The sequence below is a fragment of the Mirounga angustirostris genome, unplaced genomic scaffold (assembly GCF_029215605.1).
Source record: "Mirounga angustirostris isolate CCGP_5_RB_7025 unplaced genomic scaffold, mMirAng1.0.hap1 SCAF_8, whole genome shotgun sequence".
NCBI lineage: Eukaryota > Metazoa > Chordata > Mammalia > Carnivora > Phocidae > Mirounga > Mirounga angustirostris.
In genome coordinates this window covers 130198803-130221748 of record NW_026991716.1, presented here as the reverse complement: position 1 = coordinate 130221748, position 22946 = coordinate 130198803, and the positions used below count along the sequence as shown (strand labels likewise).

The 22946-nt window shown below is 42.2% G+C and overlaps 1 protein-coding gene across 4 annotated transcripts in view; it reads right to left on the bottom strand.

Moving 5' to 3' along the window:
• Window positions 1–22946, bottom strand: part of MTHFD1L (methylenetetrahydrofolate dehydrogenase (NADP+ dependent) 1 like) — a 186104-nt gene that overhangs the window by 137169 nt on the left and 25989 nt on the right. For all 4 annotated transcript variants that reach the window (XM_064598226.1, XM_064598224.1, XM_064598227.1 and 1 more), the window contains exons 8-11: window positions 16249–16360; window positions 9456–9547; window positions 7779–7876; window positions 4816–4989 (exon numbers count right to left, since the gene is read on the bottom strand). In XM_064598226.1, coding sequence (XP_064454296.1) covers window positions 4816–4989; window positions 7779–7876; window positions 9456–9547; window positions 16249–16360 — 476 coding nt within the window. The remainder of the gene's footprint in view (window positions 1–4815; window positions 4990–7778; window positions 7877–9455; window positions 9548–16248; window positions 16361–22946) is intronic.

The window sequence follows — 22946 nt, the reverse complement described above, 5'->3', positions numbered from 1 at the left end:
ATTGTGTATTTATTATGTAAATTTTCTGAGGGTATCATGACGAGCTTCCTGACATGGATGTCCTGCCTACCAGCCCACAAGCTTGCTGAGGGGAAGGACTATGCCTATTCTCATTGCATTTCTGTCACCTGTCCAGGCACACGTGAGCAAAAAACGCTTGACAAAGCAATGATGTCTTTTCTAAGACAAATACGTTTACTGTCGACTACAGTAACAATGTACTGAAGTACTCCGTGACAGTTTAGACACATACTAAAAGAAGTTTACCATTTACTCCAAGGTCAAAGAGACTGCTTATGCAGATTAGAGTGGTAAAACTGCATGGTTCTCAAAATCTAGACTCGAGAACAGTATCATTGTCATGAGCCATGGGTCTAACCAGGCACTCCAAAACTACACGCTCAAGCAGCGTGTGAATATATATCACTCATCCCAGGTATCTTCCTGACTGGGAAGTTTTTAAAGGCTTTTATGCCTGACAACAAACTTTATAGTCCACTGGCTTGTGTTTCCCATCGCACTTGACTGATGTGAGCAGTTCAAAGGCCCCATCCTCAGTGGTTTCTTCTAAATACATGTAGCAAAAAACTCAACGGATATTTAAATAGCTTTCCAAGGCAGAAAAACAAAATCTTAAAAAAGTCAGTAAAGGTTATTTTTACACTTACCAAAAGGAATATTAAAAGAAAAAAAAAATCAAATGAAGTATTTGGCATGCTACACATGAAAGAAAGTGATGCGAATGATTTTAATTACTCTTTTTTTTTTTTTAAAGATTTTATTTATTTATTTGACAGAGAGAGACACAGCGAGAGAGGGAACACAAGCAGGGGGAGTGGGAGAGGGAGAAGCAGGCTCCCTGCAGAGCAGGGACCCCGATGCAGGGCTCAGTCCATGGACCCTGGGATCATGACCTGAGCTGAAGGCAGTCGCTTAACCAACTGAGCCACCCAGGCGCCCTTAATTACTCTTTAATGTGAAATTCAGTCTGTTCACAGACAAATTTGGGCTTCTTTTTGACCTGCTCTGTCTGAGCAATTCAGAGAAGTTCTACAAACTTCTGCACAGAGATCGGTGAAGGGCCAACGGAGCCCGAGCCTACACACACATCCAATGCCCTACAGCTGCACTCCGAGGCAAGTTCTCAAACAAATTCCTTTTCATTAGTGTAACTGGGAAAATATGTAAAACTCAAGAGCCCCTAAGATTCTTTTGGCATATTTCCCTGAACAAGTCCCAATACTTTTCATTTTGTCAGGCAAAGAAAATACAGTGACGTATAGGTGTAAATACCACGCGATGTGTAGCTGATGGAATACAGATGATTCTGACGGAATGAGAAATTCTGAAGTTTGAAGAATAGCTTTTAAAGCGAATTAATCTGTGCTGCATTTGGGTTATTAACAGAAGATTTTTTTAAATCCCATTGTTTTATATTTTATTTCTACTGTTGACACATTTAAATCACATTTATGCGTAAGTTCAAATGTGCAACCACGAATATATTATTTAGGTTTCCTGAAGAATTACTTGAGTAAAGCGTGGGGAAAGACTCATGTTACAGTATTCAGAAATAAAAGCAGGACACCAAATGGTATTTATAGCATGATCTCAACGTGTAAAAAGGATAGATATAGAGAGAAAATCCTGGAAGGAAATATAAAAAATTTTTAACACTTCCGAGTCATGAGAGATTTTGTTTTCTCCTTTTTGCTTCTCATTATGTTAAATATTTTATACTGTAAGCCAGTCTTATTTCCAGAATATAAAAAAAAATCTTGCAGGAGAAGGAAATAATTCTCCATTTAATGGAGGGGTCCTTTCTATTTCTGAAGAAGCAGGGACAGCATGTGTAATGGTTTGACAATTGTCACTTTCCATAACTGATGTGACCAAAAGTAAAACTATGGAGGCGGTCTTTATCGCAAATGAACTTTTCATTTTAGATTATAAATAAAATGACTGTCTGGTGTTTTAAACTGATCTCAAATATCCAGCTATTAAAAAGTTAGATTAAAAAGGCAGCTTACACACTTAAAAAATACATCATTCGTTGTTTGTGTGGTTTACACAGTGTGGTATATATTTTCTAAAACTCTTCAGGCTTTCCTGCAGATGCAGGTACGTCTCAAATTCCTACCCCCACAGCTTTTTTTCCTGATGCAGTTGAAAGGAACACAATTTAATTTTTGTTCCTTCATAGATCTTTGTTTTAAAAGGAACATATACCACAATTTCAGAAAAAGAACTGTTTATCTCTTGGGGTTAAATCTGTACTTGAGAATTGAAGTTTCACTTCATTTCTATCGACAATACGACAACCTGGCTTCTTCAGTTCAGATGCACGTACCAATGCCAGCAAAGAGACAGGGTGGGACAAGAAGCAATGTTCTACTGGGCATGGGCCGACACACAGCCATAATCCTGGGAAACCAGGCTAGCTGTCACTCTCCAGCATGCGGCCAGCCTTGAGGGTAGGCTTCAAGTTAAGAATCCGATAACAATACCATCAGAGCTTCTGTTTCAGAAATACCACTTCTGTGTTCCCAGCTAAGGGCAGGGCCACGTATAGATTTGTTTTTATTTCCAGTATTAACAAGTGCCCAAAAGAGTAAATCACAGCCACTCCATATGAAAAATTACTGCTTGATTCTTCCTTGGTATACGGAGAGCCCATCCTCCTGGGTTTTCCTTAAATCTTCTCACCTTAAGCACGGGGAGAAAACCAACAAATCCACCTACCAAAATCACTCAGGGCCTGGAAAAAGGGAAGCAAATTTGTGGATAAAATACTAAATTTACTTTTGAAGTTCTGAATGTCCCAGAGTTTACTTCTGAAAATAAACTTGTATCAAGCACATTCCAGAAAAGCAACACTGATTCCATGTGTGCTCCATACCCTGGGACCCAGTGGTCCCCCAACCCACTCCCCAAGTCAGCTGGCTCCTTTCGCAGATCTGGCCCTGGGGGCTCCTGTAGGTGAGGCCAGCCTTTCCTCTCAACATGGAGCTTTCCTGCAGCTCAGTTACGGAGACATCAGGGGTGGGGTCCTAGCTTGGAAAGGACCCCGGTAGGACTGGGAGTCCAACTGTAGTGAGCCTGAAAGCCTGAGGGAGATTTAAGCCACAGGCATGGTATAAATTCCTTAAAACCACAGGCACTGAGTGACTCTGAGAGCCCTAGCTGTCTATCCTTCCAAAAGAGTGACAGAGGAGCTGGAGAAAGAGAAGAGAGAAGGGGAGGGAAAGAAATATGAAGAAATTATTTGGCCATTAAGGAGGTGAAATTATAGATTGTAGTTTTATCTTTATTTTAAATAGTTTTAAAACACTGAATTTAAAACCTCTAGGGACTTTTCCTAAGGAGGTCATTAGGCAAGTATACAAGTGAGCACACACAGGGCTGTTGATTTTATCATCATTTATAGTGGCCAAACATGGGAAACAATTTGAGTGCCCATCAACAGAGAGTGGGCTAAATAAATCGTGGCACATCCTTATGGTATTTTCAAATCATTTTTTGGCCTGAATATCCTTGAGGAATTAGAAACATGCTGACCTGTCGGCCACTGAGCCACCCGGGGGCTTCACGGTGCTGGGAAGATGTGTGACATGGAGTCCACCCGCATCCCAGGCATTTTTACTGCCCCCTGTGCCAGAATCTAGGATGGGAGCAGTGGAATGATACACAGTCATGCAAAATGATCGCCAGCTCTACACTGGCCCACACGGAGTGAGCTAGGTACACGACACACTGTTGAATAACCACACTGTTTACAGAACAGCGCGGGGAAGATGAGCTCATTTATGAAAGACTCCCTGTGTCAAGATGATCTCAAAGGTTACCAGCCCCTTCTTCCGGGTGGTAGGATTTGGGATGTTTTACTTCCTTGTTGATACTTTCCTGCATTTTGGAATGGCTTTATGAGGATGTGTGACTTTATAACCGGAAAAAGAAACAAGGCGTTTACATTAATAATAATATCTGTAAAAATAAAGTTAACCAAGTGCGCTAAGTACGAGTCCAGTTGTAAGAGATGTCTCTGCCTGTTAACAAACAGGTTTTTGTGCCTTAAGCCTTGGCCTATATATCATCACTAAGTCACAATGAAATTTCAAGACAACAAAGGAATTTATATGGTCTCCTGATGTTCCCTCAGGTCACACTGAAAAAATATTTTAAATCCCTTGTTTTCTATCATTTTTCAGCCCGTGAACGTATTTCTTCTTTTAAAAAGAGGGAAAATAAACACTCCTTTTCACAAAAGCTCTGCATTTATCTTTTATAAAATGACCAACACAAATGAAAATGGCCCAATATTAATTTTAAAATGCAAGAAAAGAGAAATAATGAACTTTTATAATGCAAATACATAAATAAACATTAAGGATATTAACAGGAAAATCACCTATACATTTTCCATTAAGATGTTATTTCTGAGTAGAACACAAATACCCCCCTGCTCAGTTCAAAATATTTTACTTTTAACTCTTATTTTGATTTTTATCACAAAGAAAAACTAAATGAAAAATCCAAGACAGAACAAGGATAATCAAAACATAATATGAGAAACAAAAAAATAAAATACTGGATTAGCAACTCGTTACACTTTATATTATGTGGAGGAGACTAATTTGTTTTGCACTGAAAATGAAAACTTACCTCATGTCAAATGAAGGAATACCAAGTGAAATGGACAAAAATGTCAAGCTTGAGAAAACGACGGATGTGAGGGGCGTGACGACAGATAGAAATAGGGAAGAAAGTTTTATAAACATGCTTTCTTAGTAAAATAGATTTTAAAAGTAGTCTTACCCAGCTACTAAAACGTATTTGCCATCTGCTTGATCCTTTAACCTTTCCAGCAGGGACAAACGTACTTTGGCTTTGCTTTTGCCATAGATTTCAATTTCATCTGCAAGCAATCCTATCTCCTTGGCAAGGACATCCACGGCTTTTGGAGTCTGTGCTTTTGAAATCTCAAGATCACTGTGGGGGAAACACATAAGAGGCGAGAGTCTCCTCAGCTTAGGTGGTCACTGCTAGAGTGAAAAGTCATACGCCACGCCAAAAATTCAATCAAAGCAATTGCTCTGTGGTCCTCTCTCCCAAACAGTATGAAGTACAACTGCTAATAATTAATGTGCATGAAAAAATGGTACATTTCTTTAGGGAAGCAACTCTTAAAAACTCATGAAGATCGTAGAACTCGCCCAGGTACAAAGATAACACCGATACTACAGGAGAGAACTGTATATTCCTTGTAGAGTACAGTGCTCTCTGTGGGTCATCACTGTCTTCACTAACCATGAATAGATGGGTCACTGCATAATGCTCTTACTATTACTAGGCTAGCTGCTTGTGTCTCTTGGCTATTCAAAAATGTGGAAATGCTATTTTGTTTCATCTGTGTCCATACTTTTCCCTCTCTTTTTCCTACTTCGAATCCAAAATCACATTTCAAAAGATTTTATTAATCGCATAACCGTCAGTAAAAGGACCTAGCACTCGAAGCTCAAGTTCAGACACAGTTAAGTTTAGGAACTCCTGAGTGTCACTGGGCAAATTGTTTATTCTATTTTCCTCGCAAGATGAGAACACCACTGTTCAGCTTATAGGAGTGCTATGAAATTGGCAGGTGCTGCGCTTCTCAGAGGAGTCTTTTGGGGCTCCTGAGCTCAGCTACTTGTTTTAATGGGGGTTCAGGCCATCCATCTGCTGGACTGAGCACCTGTTTGAGAGGAAGACGTAGCAGGCACAAGACAGAGCTGGGGACAGCAGGTCATCAGGGTTGACACTTGGGGAGACAGCAGTGCCCTGCCTCACGCTGGGGCCCTTATTTGGGGGCCCCGTAGTCTCCACTGGCAGGCGGCCCCCTGCTCTGATTTTTCTTTCTCTCGCTCCTGCTGATCCTCGACTTGAGGCCCTCACGCTGCTCTGTGTTCTCCTCCACGACCCCACGGAAGTCTGACCCTGGGGCACGAGGTAACGGTGAACCCACTTCCAACCCGAACTTCTCTAAAGTGCGCGAAGTACGGCAGCTCAGAGAGGGTCAGTGCAGCTCAGCCCGGATGCAGATGACGGCTGAGCTCTATGCTTCCTTCCCCGGCTACACCTGCATTTTCATTTCCAGTTCTCCCCCTCTTGCTTCACTGCCTGTGCTCCCACTTCATTTTGCCTTCCTGTCTACACCTGTTTTCTCTTTCTCTCCTCCCCAAGTCTCCTAAATGGAAACACCGACTCTAAGAAAACCTCCAAAGTTTTCTCCTCACTAGCTAAAGAGTGACAGTGATATCGTTCTGATTTTTGAGGAATTTATAAACTACTCAGCCTGTCTTTCTCCCCCCCGCCCATACCTCAGAAGTCAAATTTGGTTCAGCAAATAAAACATTTCTTCCCCCAAGTGGAATTTATTTAGATTTATGCAAAGACTTTGGTACACAATTTGGCAGAGTCCACCTCATTTTTTTTTTCGCTCTCTGTAAGTAGAACGTACTCATTTACTTTTAAAAATTAAAGTCTTTTAACAACGTAAGTAACTTAAGATATTTGATGAAACAGATTACACAACAAGAGGGGTGACATTACAAAACACACATTCCCTAGAATTTATGTATTAATGAACACAGAAGGGGACTATGATGTTCAGTCTATTTCAGGGGTGAAAACATAGCCAGGTGGGTAGAATGGAACCATGAGTGTTCAGCTGTGGCATAAGGAAACGGATCAAATCTAAAAAGCAAGTTGTTATCAAATGAAAAATTCATCAATTCCTGGAGGTTTTATCTACTGATGATGTGTTGTTTTCAGTGCATTGTTTTCCAATGGCATTTGTGCATGCCTGGACGAAGAGGGTGGGGCCAATTCACTGGAGTGGGGGGCAGCCAGAGGGACCCACGATGAGGCTAGAAAATGCATTTCTCTGGCCCTAATAGCATGTTTTAAAAAATTTTATTTTATTATGTTAATCACCATACACTACATCATCAGTTTTTGATGTAGTGTTCCATGATTCATTGTTTGCATATAACACCCAGTGCTCCATTCAAGACGTGCCCTCTTTAATACCCATCACCAGGCTAACCCATCCCCCCACTCCCCTCCCCTCTAAAACCCTCAGTTTGCCTCTGGCTCTGATATCTTATCTAATGAATTATTCCTGCAGTATATATTTCCAAATTTATGCAGAGAATATATAGCTTGCACTTCATTAAATGCTACTCTGAAGAAAATATCCATCTGGAATATCACAGCATACCCTGTCAGATATTAGATATTACTATGTTCTGAGGAAAGCTAAACTCACTTCCCACATAGAATGGGGTTTGGTTTGGCTGGTCATATGCCCCCATATGCCCCCACTACGTGGCTGTGAAGACCAAGCTGACAGATGAGTTGGGCATTTCTAACACTGGAAAGCATATTCCAAACATCATATTACTGTATTTTGTCAAATAGAAGACAGCATTATGTTATAGACCACTAAGAAGAAAAAACAATGCCATTTAATGCAGGATACATCAACAGTAAGGGACATCCTGACTTCAGAAATGAAAGAAATATACACCCTAGAACTGACAGAATATGGTACACATGTTCATTACTATTTAATCTTTAGGGCTTAAACAATAGAATAAATAGTGCAGCAATGTGATTAGAGAAAATTATCCACCATCAAAGCCATAATACCATGAAGTGTGCCCCCACCCAATGGGTAACTTTGGATATCTGAGGCCCTTTGGTGCCCTGATGTCACGACAAACAATTCTGGCGGATACCTTGGCACAGGGGAGAGAGGCTGGAGTTTCAAGCAGTGAAGTCTCCACCTTGCATGCTGCTGTTCGCGTAGCCATCTCCTTCCACTGCTGACCATGTTCTTCAAGGGACAGAAAGGAAAGCATGTTATCCAAGTAAAGGCTGACAGGGTATGTATCTAAACTATGAAGATACTGTTCAGGGATGTTATGTCATGAAAAGGATTAGAGTTGCAAAATAACCCAAGTGAGTATCAGGAACACTTTTGTTCACATGTAATTAGCGTTGTAGGTTTGTCTTAAAAAGGAAAATGTGAGATATAGGTACTTTTAAAATAGGTTAAATGTTCACTAAAGTCGTCAAGTACTAGAATAAAAGTGGGTTCTCCATCTCAGAAGAGAAAAAATAAGGGAAATGTGAGAATGCATGAATAATCAGCTTGGATGCCCAGCTTCCAAACTCTGCAACACCATTTCAAGTATGATCCTTTTACAGTTGATGTAATAGAACAAGAGCACTGAATTGTTAAATGGTGATACACAAAGAGAGCCAGAGAAATAAAATTTGGCTTAAGTTGAAATGCGACACAGTCCTTACAGAAAGGTATCATATCCCATTTGGAAGTAACAAGTTTTATTTATTTTTATTTTTTTAAAGGGGGGGGTCAGTTTATTTATTTCTTTATTTTTAGTGAGCGCCATGCCCATCGTGGGGCTTGAACTCACGGCCCTGAGATCAAGAGTCGCATGCTCTACCGAATGAGCCAGCCAGACGCCCCTGGAAGTAAGAAGTTTTCATCGTATATACCATGTCCGTAAGAAAGAAACTAAAACGTGCTTTTGCTTAATTCCAGTGTGGCTGGAATTATAGGCTCCGGTTTCTCTCCTGATAGTCAAGGTCACTGCCAGCAGAATGCATAGCTCGCACGGTGGCGAGCTGGAGATCTCGGGCTTTGGGTCATATAGATGGTTGTGGTTTAAAAAGCAGTCCGCAATCTTTAATACTCCTGTCTTTGAAAGGTGAGCCCGATTCCCTTTCCCCTGAATGTGAACTAGATTGGTGGCTCGCTTCTAGCAAAGAGGAAACAGGTAAATGGTGGTGGCTGACTTTGACAGCTAGGTCATAAAACCTACTGCGGCTTCCTCCTTGCCTTCTCCTTTGGATCACTCATTCTGGGGGAGGTTAGCTGCTCCTATCATGAGCAGCTCTACTGAGAAGTCTGCATGGTGAGGGTCTAAGGCATCTTCCCAACAGCCATGTGAGTGAGCCATCTTGGAAGCGGGAGGCTCTGGCCCCAGTAAAGCCTTCTGCTGACCTCCTGATTTCAACTGCATGAGAGACCCTGAGCCAAAACCATACAGCTGAGCTGTTCCCAAATCTCTGATCCACAAACACTGTGAGATAATAAATGTTTATTGTCCTAGGTTGCAAAATTTGAGGGATAATTTATTCCACAGCAATCGATAACTAACAACAGCCCCTGATTTGGGTCCCCGTCCCACACTTGTCATGTCACCAAAGGCCTTATCTACCAAATGGGAATGACATTATCTTTCAGGGCTGTTGTAAGAATTAAATGACATTATGTGTGTAAGGTGCTTAATACTGTGTCTGCTCAACAGAAAACACTTGCAAAATGTTGGCAACTATTCATCAAAGTTCTCAACTCAAAAATTCTCAAAGAGCTGTGTCAAACCAACCTGAATCCGCAGAGCTGCAGCAAGGAGACTGACATCATTCTCTGCAATGAGACCATGAAGATGTACCCCAAGAGAACCATGTCCAAGCTTCCCTAGAAAAAATTTGAGGGGAAAAAACAACAGACTTTCAGGATACTGTCATTTACAACCAATTGCTCCTAGTAAAAAGCCAGCACACTGAGTGATGTTCTCCTTTTCAGCCAAGGGACTTAGGCTGTCATGCACAGCTCCAGGTGGGTCACCAGTCCCCGGCACAGCCTTGGGGCTCTTGACTGACTTTAGAGTCAAGACTGGGTAAAAATCGTGCTTCTACTTCTAACCGGCGACTGTGACTTTGGGCCTGTTAACTACTGTAAGTAGTTACAACCCCACACAAGTCTGTGAGAATTGAATGTGACACCAAAGTCCTGGGCATCTAACGTCTATGTTTAAATGATTCATATGAAATAAAAGCAGTTTCACTTATGTATATAAAGTATAGGAAGGGGGACTCAAACACAGCATAATCGCAAAGTGCTGTGTGAAAGATCAGGCTGTCTTTGATAACTTTAAAAATCCCCATCATAAAAGTGAAAAGACCAATTTTCCATAGGAACTGAGAAATTGTGTTTTAGGACATTAATTTTAGGGATGACCTGGTTTTCAAACTACAGAGGCATGTGGAAGGATTCTACCCCTTTCTTCAGTTGGCACTTACAGAGGTTATGAAAAGTAAGCACACATGTAAAATGCTTTAGTTTATATCCTCCCTTAGAGAAAAGAAACATTTCTAATAGCAACTTTTTTGAATTAAGAAACTGTTTTCCTCTAGTTTGGACCACGCTATTTTTAAATTATCCATTTTGCTGACAGTCCTTTGCAAGAAAGAGCACAAAACACTTAAGAGTAAGTGTTTTGCGATGTTCTATAGTCAAATGTATTAAGGGTGTTGGAAAATCATATCCCTCCGGTATCATTTCAAGATTAGCAACACTTCACAGTTTTATAAATCATATTTAAGCAAAAGCCAAGAGTCTAGAGAATGAGATTTGTTTTGTTTTGTTTGAACCACTAGAGATCTGATCTAAAGGTCTTGTCCAACCATTATGGAAAAGAAATATGCTTCTCTCATTTTTATCTCTATCTTTAAATGATGAGGAAATAAGAAAAAGCTATATGCCAAGAGCTGGTATCAATTTATCAATGCACATTCCCAGGACAGAATCACAAGTACCCTGCCATCAAAGTGATATGACCATTCTTCCATAGAAACTGAGAAACTGTATTTTACGATATTAATATTAGGGATGACCTGGTTAAAAAGTTCTGAACCCAGAGAACTTGAAGCAATGAAGATGGTAACTCAGTGCATCAGGAATAACATTCTTAACAAATTTCATGGCTAAAGAGAATCTAGAAAGGAAATCATTACCTCACCCCTCTGCCTGTGTACAGGCAGGGCTCCACCCGGAGGCTGTCTACACTCGGCCTGCCAAGGCTGTCTGCACTCAGCCTGCGAGTCCGGCAGGGGTCCCAGGGGTCCCGTCCCAAACCAAATGGGTCTTTTCACTTCCCACTAAACACTCCTCATTAACTTGTGGTTCTTCCAAGCACAGGTCAATGAATCACTTTAAAAGATGGCCTTTCATTTATAATTTTTTCTTGCTAACCAAACTTGCTACAACAAGAAAATTTAAGGCTAACGTGTCATATTGCTTTCCCTGGAAATCAGAACCGTGCTTTCCCTGACAGGAGCTGTTTTGAGACCACCCTGGGAATTTTGCCAGAAATGAAATGGGAGGGACCAACGCAAATTCTTCTTCGGTCTTCCTGCTATCTCTGCTATATGGAAACGTTTCAGCTTTCTGCAGTCTGGCCCAGGGTACCCTTCTTATCACAAAAGTGCTGTATGAACCCATAGATTGAACTCTCAAATATTTTCTCATCCTCTGGGAGAACAAGGAACTCAAAAAAACTTTATGTGAAATTTTGAAAACAGGAAAAGCTAAAAAATTACAAATCAGTACAGATAACACTTTCAAAATCACTGGCCATTAGTTTTAAGTTAAATATATTCATCTTACAGGATAACAGTAAAATGCAGTAAATGAAATCTTAATATAATGTTTGTAATAATGCTTGCAAGGATTGAACTCCTAGCTTAAAACATCTGAATTCCACTATCAAATAACAATGTCTTACTACTTTTTAAACAGAATATAAGGTAAGAATCTTCCAAAAAAGAAATATAATTAAAATATTAGTATCAACTTATATAAACAGCCCTTTTGAAATCACTGATACCGAAGTAGGAAGGAATGAACACATAGCTGTATATTCTAAACAGCTTGAGACTTTTTTAAAAAGTCAGAACATTAAATGTGTTATACTGAGAACTAGTTAAAATTTGAAATGAAACCCGGCAATAACATCTAAGTCCAAATCTTCCAGAATTTCCTGGAAAAAAAAGGTAAGGGAAACAGGTAATAGATATAACAGATTTTAGAATAATTGGAGTTCAAAATTTATAAGCAAATACCCTTAGTTTATTCCAAGTGCACGAAGAGAACAACCATATTACATGCGTGTCTAAGGTCTCTAACCTTCTTACATTCTCAGAAACTCACTGGGAAGAGTCCTTCCCTGGGCTTGATTTTCAAATACAGACTTAACATTTTGCTAATATGAAGTCTACAGCTATTCTGTATGCTAGAGGTGTGAGGACAATGAAGTGGAGGGAGGGGGGAGGAGAGCCACTGGTTGGCAAATCCTAAGAAAGAGGTGCTGTGAGGCAAAGTTCATTTATTCCTCTCAAGAGCCTTGTTCCCACCTTACCCACAAGGAAACTGAAGATCAGAGAGCTTAAGTTATTTGCTTAAAGTCACACAGCTTGTAAATACGATGCAATTAAGAGAAAACCAAAACCAAAACCTCCCTCTTCTCTTTGAGTAAGATCAATCTGACCTAAATTCCATGCTTTTCCCACTACATTAATTATACTACCTCCCTTTGGGACCATAAGAGAGAAAGCTGGAGGCCTCCCAGGATCCCCCAGATCATTAGCATGAACCCCGAGATGCACCCCACACTAAATACACCTATGCTCACTTAAAATGATGCTGTCAAATACTCTGACCCACAAATTGCTGTTTTGATACTCTTCTCTGGGCCCAAGACTTAAGACCAGCTTCTCCTTTGTCCCATTTGGCACATCAGGAAATAAGTTTTTTTTTTTAAAGATTTTATTCATTTATTTGACAGAGAGAGACACAGCGAGAGAGGGAACACAAGCAGGGGGAGTGGGAGAGGGAGAAGCAGGCTTCCCACTGAGCAGGGAGCCCGATGCGGGGCTCCATCCCAGGACCCTGGGATCATGACCTGAGCCGAAGGCAGACGCCTGACGACTGAGCCACCCAGGCACCCCAGGAAATAAGTCTTAATATTAAGAGTGTGAAATGGTCTTGCTTAGGATGAATTCTGCTCTTTAGCAAGCAGAGCATTACAAAATCACAGCTTCTGTGATTTGAAACTTAATAATAAAATATTATTCTTATAGCTAGAAAACTGAACATTAACATATCCCTCTTCAGTTAGTTATTTTTACTTGGTAAGGATTTATTACCTAATCATTAAGTCATTCACTTTCTCAACTCACTTCCAATAGATCAGATTTTCCCTTTGGCATCTCACAGATTTTTATATGCCAGAGTAAAGCACCATAGTATCATTCAGTGCTATTTGGGGAAGATACATGTCCCTCTTTTAAATCTAAACATTAGACTCATGCCACAGAAGAGTGAACAGATCCAACAAGGTAGGTGTAATTGTTTTCTGAGCACTGCTTCTGGGATATCAGCCACCTGAAAAACCTCTCCTGGATTAGGTATTCAATAAAATGCCTCTATAGAATTACCTCATTATAAATCACCGCATCCCATCTATTTTTATGGCGGGGGCGGGGGGCGGGAATCCCTGTACCATTAAGATGAGTGTGAAAATTTCATTATAAACCCTGCCTTTACCCAATCACCAGTTTATTAAGAATTCTTTTGAAATAAAAGCACCTTTCCTTTTAATAATGCTTTAAAAAGTCTCTTTGTTTAAGATGGCAAGGTTATGCAAAAAAGAAGGGAGAAAAGCCTTTCTTCAATCTATTTAGAGATCAAATTTTCATACTAATCAAACTTGTTAAAATTAAAACTGACTGGGGTACCCGGCTGGCTCAGTCCGTATAGTGTGGGACTCTTGATCTCACAGTTGTAAATTCAAGCCCCATGTTGGGTTTAGAGATTACTCAAAACTAAAATCTTGAAAAAAAAAGGGGGGGGGGAATCTCTCTAAAAAATAAAAAATAAATAAATAAAATTAAAACTAACTATCAGGAAATATCGTGCTCTTATGAATAATGCTGACTGTAAAATGTTCATTTTTAATCTATTTCATCAGTAGAGCATTTTTCATCTTTCTCTTTGCCTCTCAGCCCTATTTTTGAGGAGACAAGTTCCAGGAGATATCTCTATATTTGCAACTAACTTAAAACTGCAATCACAGTACAATTCTGAGTCCAAGTTTATTCATTCATTCAACACTCAGTATTAACTGAGCATGTACTCTGTGTCACGTACTATTTTGGGCATTAGGCATTCAAAAATCAAGAAGAAAACTACTAGTACGGGACCAGACACATTTAAAATAAACTAACCATAGTCAGTCTACATAATTGTTCTGTCAAAATATAATGCCTTGGTCTTTTTTGTTCCCCTAGAAGGATCACTGCATTGAAATCGAATGTTTTTATGAATGCCTTTAAAAAACTAAAGGTCCTCAAAACAAATGTATTAAAATAAGGCAGTTTCACTAAAAAAATTTTGTCACCTTCATATATTGAAGCATAGGGCTCAAAGGGATTCCAAAAAGTAGCTTCTCCCACCAGCCAGGGTTATGCCAAAATTGTCCTAAATATATAAACTCTAATTTAAAAAAACAGCAAGTAAATATAACAGCAAAGAAGCGTTCATTTAAAAGAACATAAAGTCAGAACTGGCTTTCCTAATCTAAATTCTAAGCAGAGGAGCAAATCTGCCATGCCCATCATTTATGGGTTAGGCACTGGTTTTTTCAGGAGGGAAAAGAAAGTTATACCCCAAAACTACATATACTTCAAAGAGGTCATTCAGTGCAAGCCTTCTATTTGCTAAAAGGAGCAATGAATCCTATATTCACATTATAATATACCTCTAATTCCTTCATTCATCTGTGTGCTCTTCATCCAAGAGCCAACTACCTGAGCATTCTGGGAAATTCCTGAGCATCATCCCTTGCATCCTCCAATCCACCCCACCCCCTGCAGCCCCAGAGGGTTTTTAATCTGATTGGTTAATTATGGGAGGCGGGACATTTCCTAGAGGGGTGGGTCCATTATTTTTCTTTTTGAAGAAACAGTTATTATATGAATTTCAGTAACATTTATAATCACATTGTTTTCTTTTCCTTCTATTACATTCCAATCAAATTAAGTTTAGTGCATTTTTGGTGGAAAAATGTAAAATAGTTATCTCAAGGTGACTGGATCAAAGTTTTACATACACACACACAATCTGATACTATTCTCTCTTTCACTCTCCTATAGAGCAGTCTAGGTTTCAAGATCTAGAACCCCAGTGTGGTCCTGGCAGAAGTGGAAGAGGGGCGAGGCCTCCACCCACTTTGGCTCCACTTCTGACCATCTTTGGGGAAAAATGCCACACACCACGCCAGCTCAGCAGAGTCCTCTCCAATGCTGAAATCTGAAGGCTGCAGGTAATGGGGAGGGAGGGTCTCTTGCACACATGTTACTCAGGGACTTGTAAAGGTGGGCTAGGTACAGTGGAAAGCTTTCTGAGCCTCAAGAGTGTCTTTCAGTGAGTGAGAAAAGGGCATCCCTCTGGGCCCGCTCTACTGGCCCCTCGCCTGAGCGCCCTGCTGTGGGCACGGCCTGAGCTCCTTTGAAGGTGGGTCTCGTGTGGTCCCAGGCACTCCTGGATCCCTTGGTGAAATACCATCCTCAGACCACCTCTGTTTCTTTCTTTTCTTTTTTTTAAAGATTTTATTTATTTGACAGAGAGAGAGAGAGGGCACAAGCAGGGGGAGTGGCAGGCAGAGGGAGAAGTAGGCTCCCTGCTGAGCAAGAAGCCCGATGTGGGGCTTGATCCCAGGACCCTGGGATCATGGCCTGAGCCGAAGGCAGCCGCTTAACCAACTGAGCCACCCAGGTGCCCCCACCTCTGTTTCTGATGGTGACTTTCACACTGCTCTGAGGTAACTCTGGGGCTCCAGGGAAGTTTCTGAGGAGGCAATCGGGGAGACGCAGAAGGGCTGGTCTCCGTTCCCATCCCTTCCAGCAACTGTTTTCATCTGCTTGACATGTGGAAATTCACCTAAGGTTTCTTTGGGAGAACAGATTCTGCTTCGTTGTGTGAGACTGAAAACCACTATTTCTAGTGTACCTCACACATGGACAAATTATCTACTTCAGGTCACAGGTGACTGGACTGCTCAACGTGAGAGGCCAACAGGGGCACGTCTGCATGTGGGCGCAGGAGGTGGCTACTGTGGTTGGCATCTTGGCTTCTCTTTGCCTGACAATATGGTTTCAATATCAGGTAACCCAAACGGTAGGCACATCAACATTCTGAGTTTCCTGTCCTGTGCACGGATGTTGACGATGACCAACCTTTCAGGGATGTCCTCTCTTCTGAATAAGGTTCACGTTTCTCATAACAATCTCACCTCCTTTCTTCAGCAGCCCAACACCAATTTTAAGACATTTACCCACCTGATAGGAAGTCATTGGAACAGTTGAGAACTGTAGTTCCTGGTTGTATCCAAGAAAGGGGAATCTCTTCTGGCTTGGGAGAGCCCAAGACCACAATATCGGCCTCAAGAAGCTAGAAAGAAAAAGAAGAACACCACACACGTTTTAATCTGTGGCAGGGACACGTGACTAGCGATCCGTGTCAACTAGCTTCCGATGCAGTAGATGACCATCCAGAGGTTGGTGCCACACGGATGACATGGACAGACTCACATCACTGACTTTTTTTTTTTTTTAAAGATTTTATTTATTTATTTGAGACAGAGAGAATGAGATAGAGAGAGCATGAGAGGGGGGAGGGTCAGAGGGAGAAGCAGACCCCCCGCCAAGCAGGGAGCCCGATGCGGGACTCGATCCCGGGACTCCAGGATCATGACCGGAGCCGAAGGCAGTCGCTCAACCAACTGAGCCACCCAGGCGCCCACATCACTGACTTTCTAATGCAGCACAAATCAGCACAGGGCGTGACTATCACATCCCAGAAAGAAAAGGAAAAGGAGCAGTCAGTTCAGGGCCTCCACCGTGGGCAGTTATCGCCATCCACACGTCTTCACCACTAACTGCAGTATCAAGAAAAAGGATGGGGCCACGAAAACTGCACAGATGGAAGCAGGAGACTGAAAGGTGTATGGGGTGGGTGGCATCTGGATTCACGCAGCAGCTCAGGAGGAAGACGGGGGGGGGGTTGGAGGGGAGCCACTCTAAGATCTGGCCAGTTTGGCGCAGGGTCGGGGGGGGGGGCGGGGGGCGGCGCTGCTGGCTTGTTCAACTACACAATCCAAATTAGGCCCATATGGAACTTTTACTGGATCTATGGGAGGATTTTCAAGAGCTCAAGAAAGAATCTCATTTTCCTGGAGGCTCTGCTTAGTCTCTTGTCAAACTGCTCGTTTTTGTTTTTTTGTTTTTTCGAGGAAAAGAATGCAACTATTAGCACAAAACACATTCATCACAACCGTCCTGTCCAATTTTAATAACAGTGCTGGAGGAACATGTCTGGTAGGAAGGTAACATTTAGAAGAGATTGGCTCTGACCTCAACCAAAGAATGGCCACCTGTCCCCATACCATCCCAACTAAGCAACCGACGATCACAAACTGGATCCATACGTGAAGAGCCAGAAAAGTAAAGGAGGAATCTGAGACCCCGTGGGGGAAAAGAGCTATGACTGCGCTTGTCAGCTATGTGGGTTGGTGCTACTACACCCATTTAATAGACAAGGAAACTGAGGCTCAGAGAGTGTAAGCACCTCTCTGGTAAGTCCTGTTTCCCCTAGAGGAGCCAGTCTTAGAACACTCAATCAGGGGAGAAAGAGACAGCTGCCCGGCCTCCACTCTCCCACAATGCTTTCCTTCCCCCATTGCTTTTTCCATACACTTCAGTGCCTTGCAACTGATTGCAGATTCTTTAGAATCAGACAAAGGAGTGGCAGACAAAACATGAAAACAGCCCCACTGCCGTGACCACCACCCAACCACCCCATCAGTGAACGTGCTCCACGTGCCCTCAACCGTTCTTAGCTTGGACAGGCTGATCGCTGAAGAGCCCAGGGAAGCACCAGGTGAGCAACTCAACCTAAGAGTCTGTAACACAGTCTGGGCAAGAGGCTGCATCAGCTAACGTCTCTTAGAAATCTCGGAACAAGAGATGGCAGCGAGGCAAAGCAAATCCATGACGGTCCTACCTGGATTATGAAGAAAAAACGCCAGGATCTAGAAAAGCTCCAAGTGTCCTGATAGAGGAACATGGTAACAATTGGCTTCTTTCTTTCTTTCTTTTTTTTTAAAGATTTTATTTATTTATTAGAGAGCGAGTGAGAGAGAAACAGCATGAGAAGGGGGAGGGTCAGAGGGAGAAGCAGGCTCCCCGCTGGGCCGGAAGCCCGATGTGGGACTCGATCCCAGGACTCCGGGCTCATGACCTGAGCCGAAGGCAGTCGCTTAACCAACTGAGCCACCCAGGCACCCGGCATGGCTTTTTTTCAAAGAGCCGATAAAGCCAACCTTTAAAGTTAACATCCCGGGAACACTGATCAGTTTGATCACGCCAACAGGGAAAAGGGAATTAACATTTGCTGGGTCCCACTAATGAGCCAAACAGTGCTCACTGCTTTTCTCTATCGTACTTCATTAAGGCCCAGGAAGAACACACTGAAATGGTGTCACAGTAAATCAACTGCACTAATCACATTAAAAAGAAGAGAAGTCCCTACCAAAACAACCATCTTTTTTTTTATGCTGTGGGACCACAACACTATGAAACAGAATTCAGAAGTTTACCGCTAACATCACCAGCACCCTGGTGCAGTTCATGTCACACGTTCTCCACAGACAGATGTGAAAAGCAGCGAGATTTTTGGGTGATGTCGTATTTAGGGGCGAAAAGTGTTCTTAAGGAAAGAGGATTTCAAACATCTGAATAAAAACATGTACTTCTTCATGTACTGATACTGCAGATCCTCAACCACAGTTTAAGCCTCAAGAGAAACTCCATGTTTAACTCTTGTTGGAAAGGATCAGCAGATAAGAAACGCCATGGTGCTACATTTTCACGCACAATAGCAGCAAAAACAGAACATGTTAAAACTTCTATAAAGAGGAAGTTAATATGTACAAGACTGAAACATTCATTTTGGAAAAAGCCAAGAATCAGAGGTTCACACAAGTCCCCTAAGAACACTTAGTTTCCTACACGTGGTGCCTTTGATACAACCTGTTCTTTTCATTACCTATAAATCTCAGGATCTCATTCCGACTCCGCAACTCTGTGTTTAAACACAACCCCAAAGTGGGCTGTGCTAATAAGCAACTGGAGGACAGTTGATCCCACAGAGAAAAGACAAAAGTCTCCGCCATTAGCAATGATCACATTGGAGATGCTAATTCTTTCTGGAGAGGAAAACTGCTAGATGCTTAAATCAATAAGTAACTCAACTGAGGAGCAAGGAAGATTTTAATGAGCTAAAATTCAAGGAGAATTATCGTCTCGCTGGCTGTTTCTACTTTCCTCCTCCCAAATGGGAAAGACCCTGGCCAAAGCCTGGCTTGAAACTCTACCTCATAACAAAATATTGCTTTTCTCTGCTGAGGCTTGAGTAGAAGCAGCTTACAGAGCACCGCCCACTCCCCAGGCAGAAGACCAAATGTTAAAACAATAGCAAGACACAGAAATGCTGACGTTTAATGTGGGGCATGTGGGAGTAACGTATAGTTCAGATATCATGAAAACTATCTTTCTCTACGTCATTGATTTTTAAGAGCGGGGGGCAAGCATCAGAAAATGGACAGAGGGAGATGGAGGACAGATGTGATTTCAAGATCATAAGGAACATCATGGTTTTGTATTTAGCAAAAAAAAAAAAGCAACTTAAAATTCAAATTACAGGAAGTACAGCCCCCCCCCCCCACTTGACTAGAAGACAGAATTTATCTTTTGCTATCAATGTGTTTTAAAAGGGCACATATGGGCAGGGGCGCCTGGGTGGCTCAGTCGTTAAGCGTCTGCCTTTGGCTCAGGTCATGATCCAGGGTCCTGGGATCGAGCCCTGCATCGGGCTCCCTGATCCGCGGGAAGCCTGCTTCTCCCTCTCCCACTCCCCTTGCTTGTGTTCCCTCTCTCACTCTCTCTCTCTGTCAAATAAATAAAATCTTTCAAAAAAAAAAAGAAAGAAAGGGTGGGCACATATGGGAATCTCAGGTATGAGATATACATATATACTAAAAGCTGGGATGAGTAAAAAAAACCAAGGTCGAGAGAGAGGTTTTGATGAATCGTGATTATATTACCCGAGACCTATACAACCTGTTTCTATATTCTTCAGAAGTTATCAACACAGTTCAGAAAAGAGTTCCAAAAAAATAAACCAATGGGTCCTTTCTCCAGGAAAGCTGTGCTTCTAAAATTATAGTAACTTAAAGAGAATAAAAAAGGTCCAGAATTCCTTAGTGAATAGCCTCAGCGGCCACCCCTCAGACCCTCAAGGGCTACTTGGGGGCAGACACTGAGGTCGCTGAGGAGCTGAAGAAAAAAAATTCCTGCTTACAAGATTTTAGAACTAGGATCTTCTAGATGGAGGGGTGGAGGGGGGCATAGGACAAACCACTGGGAGAGGAAAAGAAATGATTAAACGCCCCATTTCTAGTCATTTTGCCCACACGGACATCGGCGTTCTTGATCTGTCTCTGCACACGAGCTGGGGCATCACACTAAGTACAGAGAGGGGTCTTGAGGGAAGGGTACCTTGAACTTGTTCTTCCACTTTTTTTTTTTAAAGAAATTTCTTTGATTCAAACCATTTTTTAAATTCCTAGAATAAGCCAATTTGATCATGACATATTATCCTTTTAACATATTCTCTGGGTTTGGTTTTCTAATATTTTGCTCTGATTTGTGTGTCTGTTAAAAGAACGACTGTAATTTTCTTGTTATATTTTTGTATCGGGGTTATGCTGGCCTCATAAAATGAGTTACAAATAAATGTTCTCTACTCCTTGGGAAAAAAAAAAAAGATTCATTTGACTGGTGGGAGAGGCAGGGGAGAGAACCTCAAGCAGACTCCGCACTGAGTGTGCAGACTGATGCGGGGCTCGATCCCACAACCTGTGAGATCATGACCAGTGCTGAAACCAAGAGTCCGATGCTTAACGGACTAAGCCACCCAGGCGTCCCTCATTCTTCCATTTTCGATGAACTGGGACACACTGTCGTCTGGGTGAGCCCGGTCACGTGACTTTACAGATCACATCTTCCACAGCAGATTCCTCATGGTGCTTTGCAACAACAAGGAGAGTCTGTGAAGTCTTACAGGGCACAGAGGCTCCTTGACGATCTCATGGCAAAGTCCTAAAAAGAGGGCGCCTGGGTGGCTCAGTTGGTGAAGCGACTGCCTTCGGCTCAGGTCATGATCCTGGAGTCCCGGGATCGAGTCCCGCATCGGGCTCCCTGCTCAGCAGGGAGTCTGCTTATCCCTCTGACCCTCCTCCCTCTCATGCTCTCTGTCTCTCATTCTCTCTCTCTCAAATAAATAAATAAATAAAATCTTTAAAAAAAAAAAAAAGTCCTAAAAAGAGTTAGGTTCTTCTTCTTTTTTTTTTTAGGAACATAGATATTTAACGAAATCCACAAACAGAAAACAAAGGTTTTTTTTTTCCTAACCCATCCCCCCATCCCCCCCTTTTTTAAGTTTTAATGGAATGTCACTTTTCTTTCTGTAAGTGCCAAATTCCCAAATGTGCTGACCTTTTCTTGCTGACTGACAAGTATCTGTTAGACTGGGCTACTCTGGTTGCCCTCAGGCCACCAGACGTGTTTTAGGAAGAAGGTTACTCTGGAAGCTGGACTGAGAATGGGTTGGAGGGAGTGGGAGGGAAACATGCAAGAGGAGGAGACATTTGGTGGGAAGCTGGATGCAGGGGTTTGGAACTCAGGATGGCCAGGGAGGAGGGGAGGTAGGCTGGGACTCGTCAGCAGACAGATGGAGTTAGACTCAGAACCTTGGAGATCTGAGAGAAACGGATAGAATGGGAAGGAAAGGGGCCTAAGTCACCCCTGGGAGAACTCAGATTCCAGGAAAGAGAAGAGAAGCAAATGGTGACTCTGGTGTGGCCCCGTAGGAAGTGTGGTGTAGTCAGACAGGTGAAGGGGAAAGGGCACAGTAGACAGGTTTGAATGACACCCAATGGCCAAACTAAAAGCAACAAAACCCATTTTTGGCAATTAGGAATCTATGTGTGACTTTCCTGTAGAAATGGGCATTCGCACCTGTGCCTGGCAAATCCCTGCCATTGGAGTCAAGTGTGTTCCCTGCAGATGGAGACTTCATTCAGGCCGAGTGTCTCATGAGCAGAGTCCCTGTTTATTCATGCGTTATTTTAACTTAGGACGTCTAACTTTTTATTTGAATTAACTGAACCTCTACCATAGGATTACGGCTTTGTACCTATGGATCGATATCCACGCTTTACCGAAATATTAAGCATGCTATCAAATAGAAATATTAAAATAACTGATTGTGTAAGTACTCTGATATAAGAACACCAACCCATTTTCACTCAGATACTGTAATACTTTGGCAAGATGAGAGAACGACGATTTCAGCAAAAGGTATTCCCTTACCCTCTTCCCCACACACCAAGTGATCTCATCCTGGGAGAATTCTTTTCCTTTCACAAATTGCGTGTGCGTCTTTTTTCCACTCTCCTCTGCGATCAGAACAGATCATTGGCTTTTCTTTTTTTTAAGATTTTATTTATTTACCTGAGACAGAGAGAGAGCATGAGAAGCAGGAGTAGCAGAAGCAAGCTCCCCGCTGAGCAGGGAGCCCGACTCGGGGCTCAATCCCAGGACCCTGGGATCATGACCTGAGCCCAAGGCAGACGCTTCACTGACTGAGCCACCCAGGCACCCAGATCATTGGCTTTTATTTTATTTTATTTTTTTAAAAAAAGATTTTATTTATTTGACAGAGAGAGACACAGCAAGAGAGGGAACACAAGCAGGGGGAGTGGGAGAGGGAGAAGCAGGCTTCCCGCTGTGCAGGGAGCCCGATGTGGGGCTCGATCCCAGAATTCTGGGATCATGACCTGAGACGAAGGCAGACGCCCAACGACTGAGCCACCCAGGCGCCCCGATCATTGGCTTTTAAAATGAAGACCTATCTT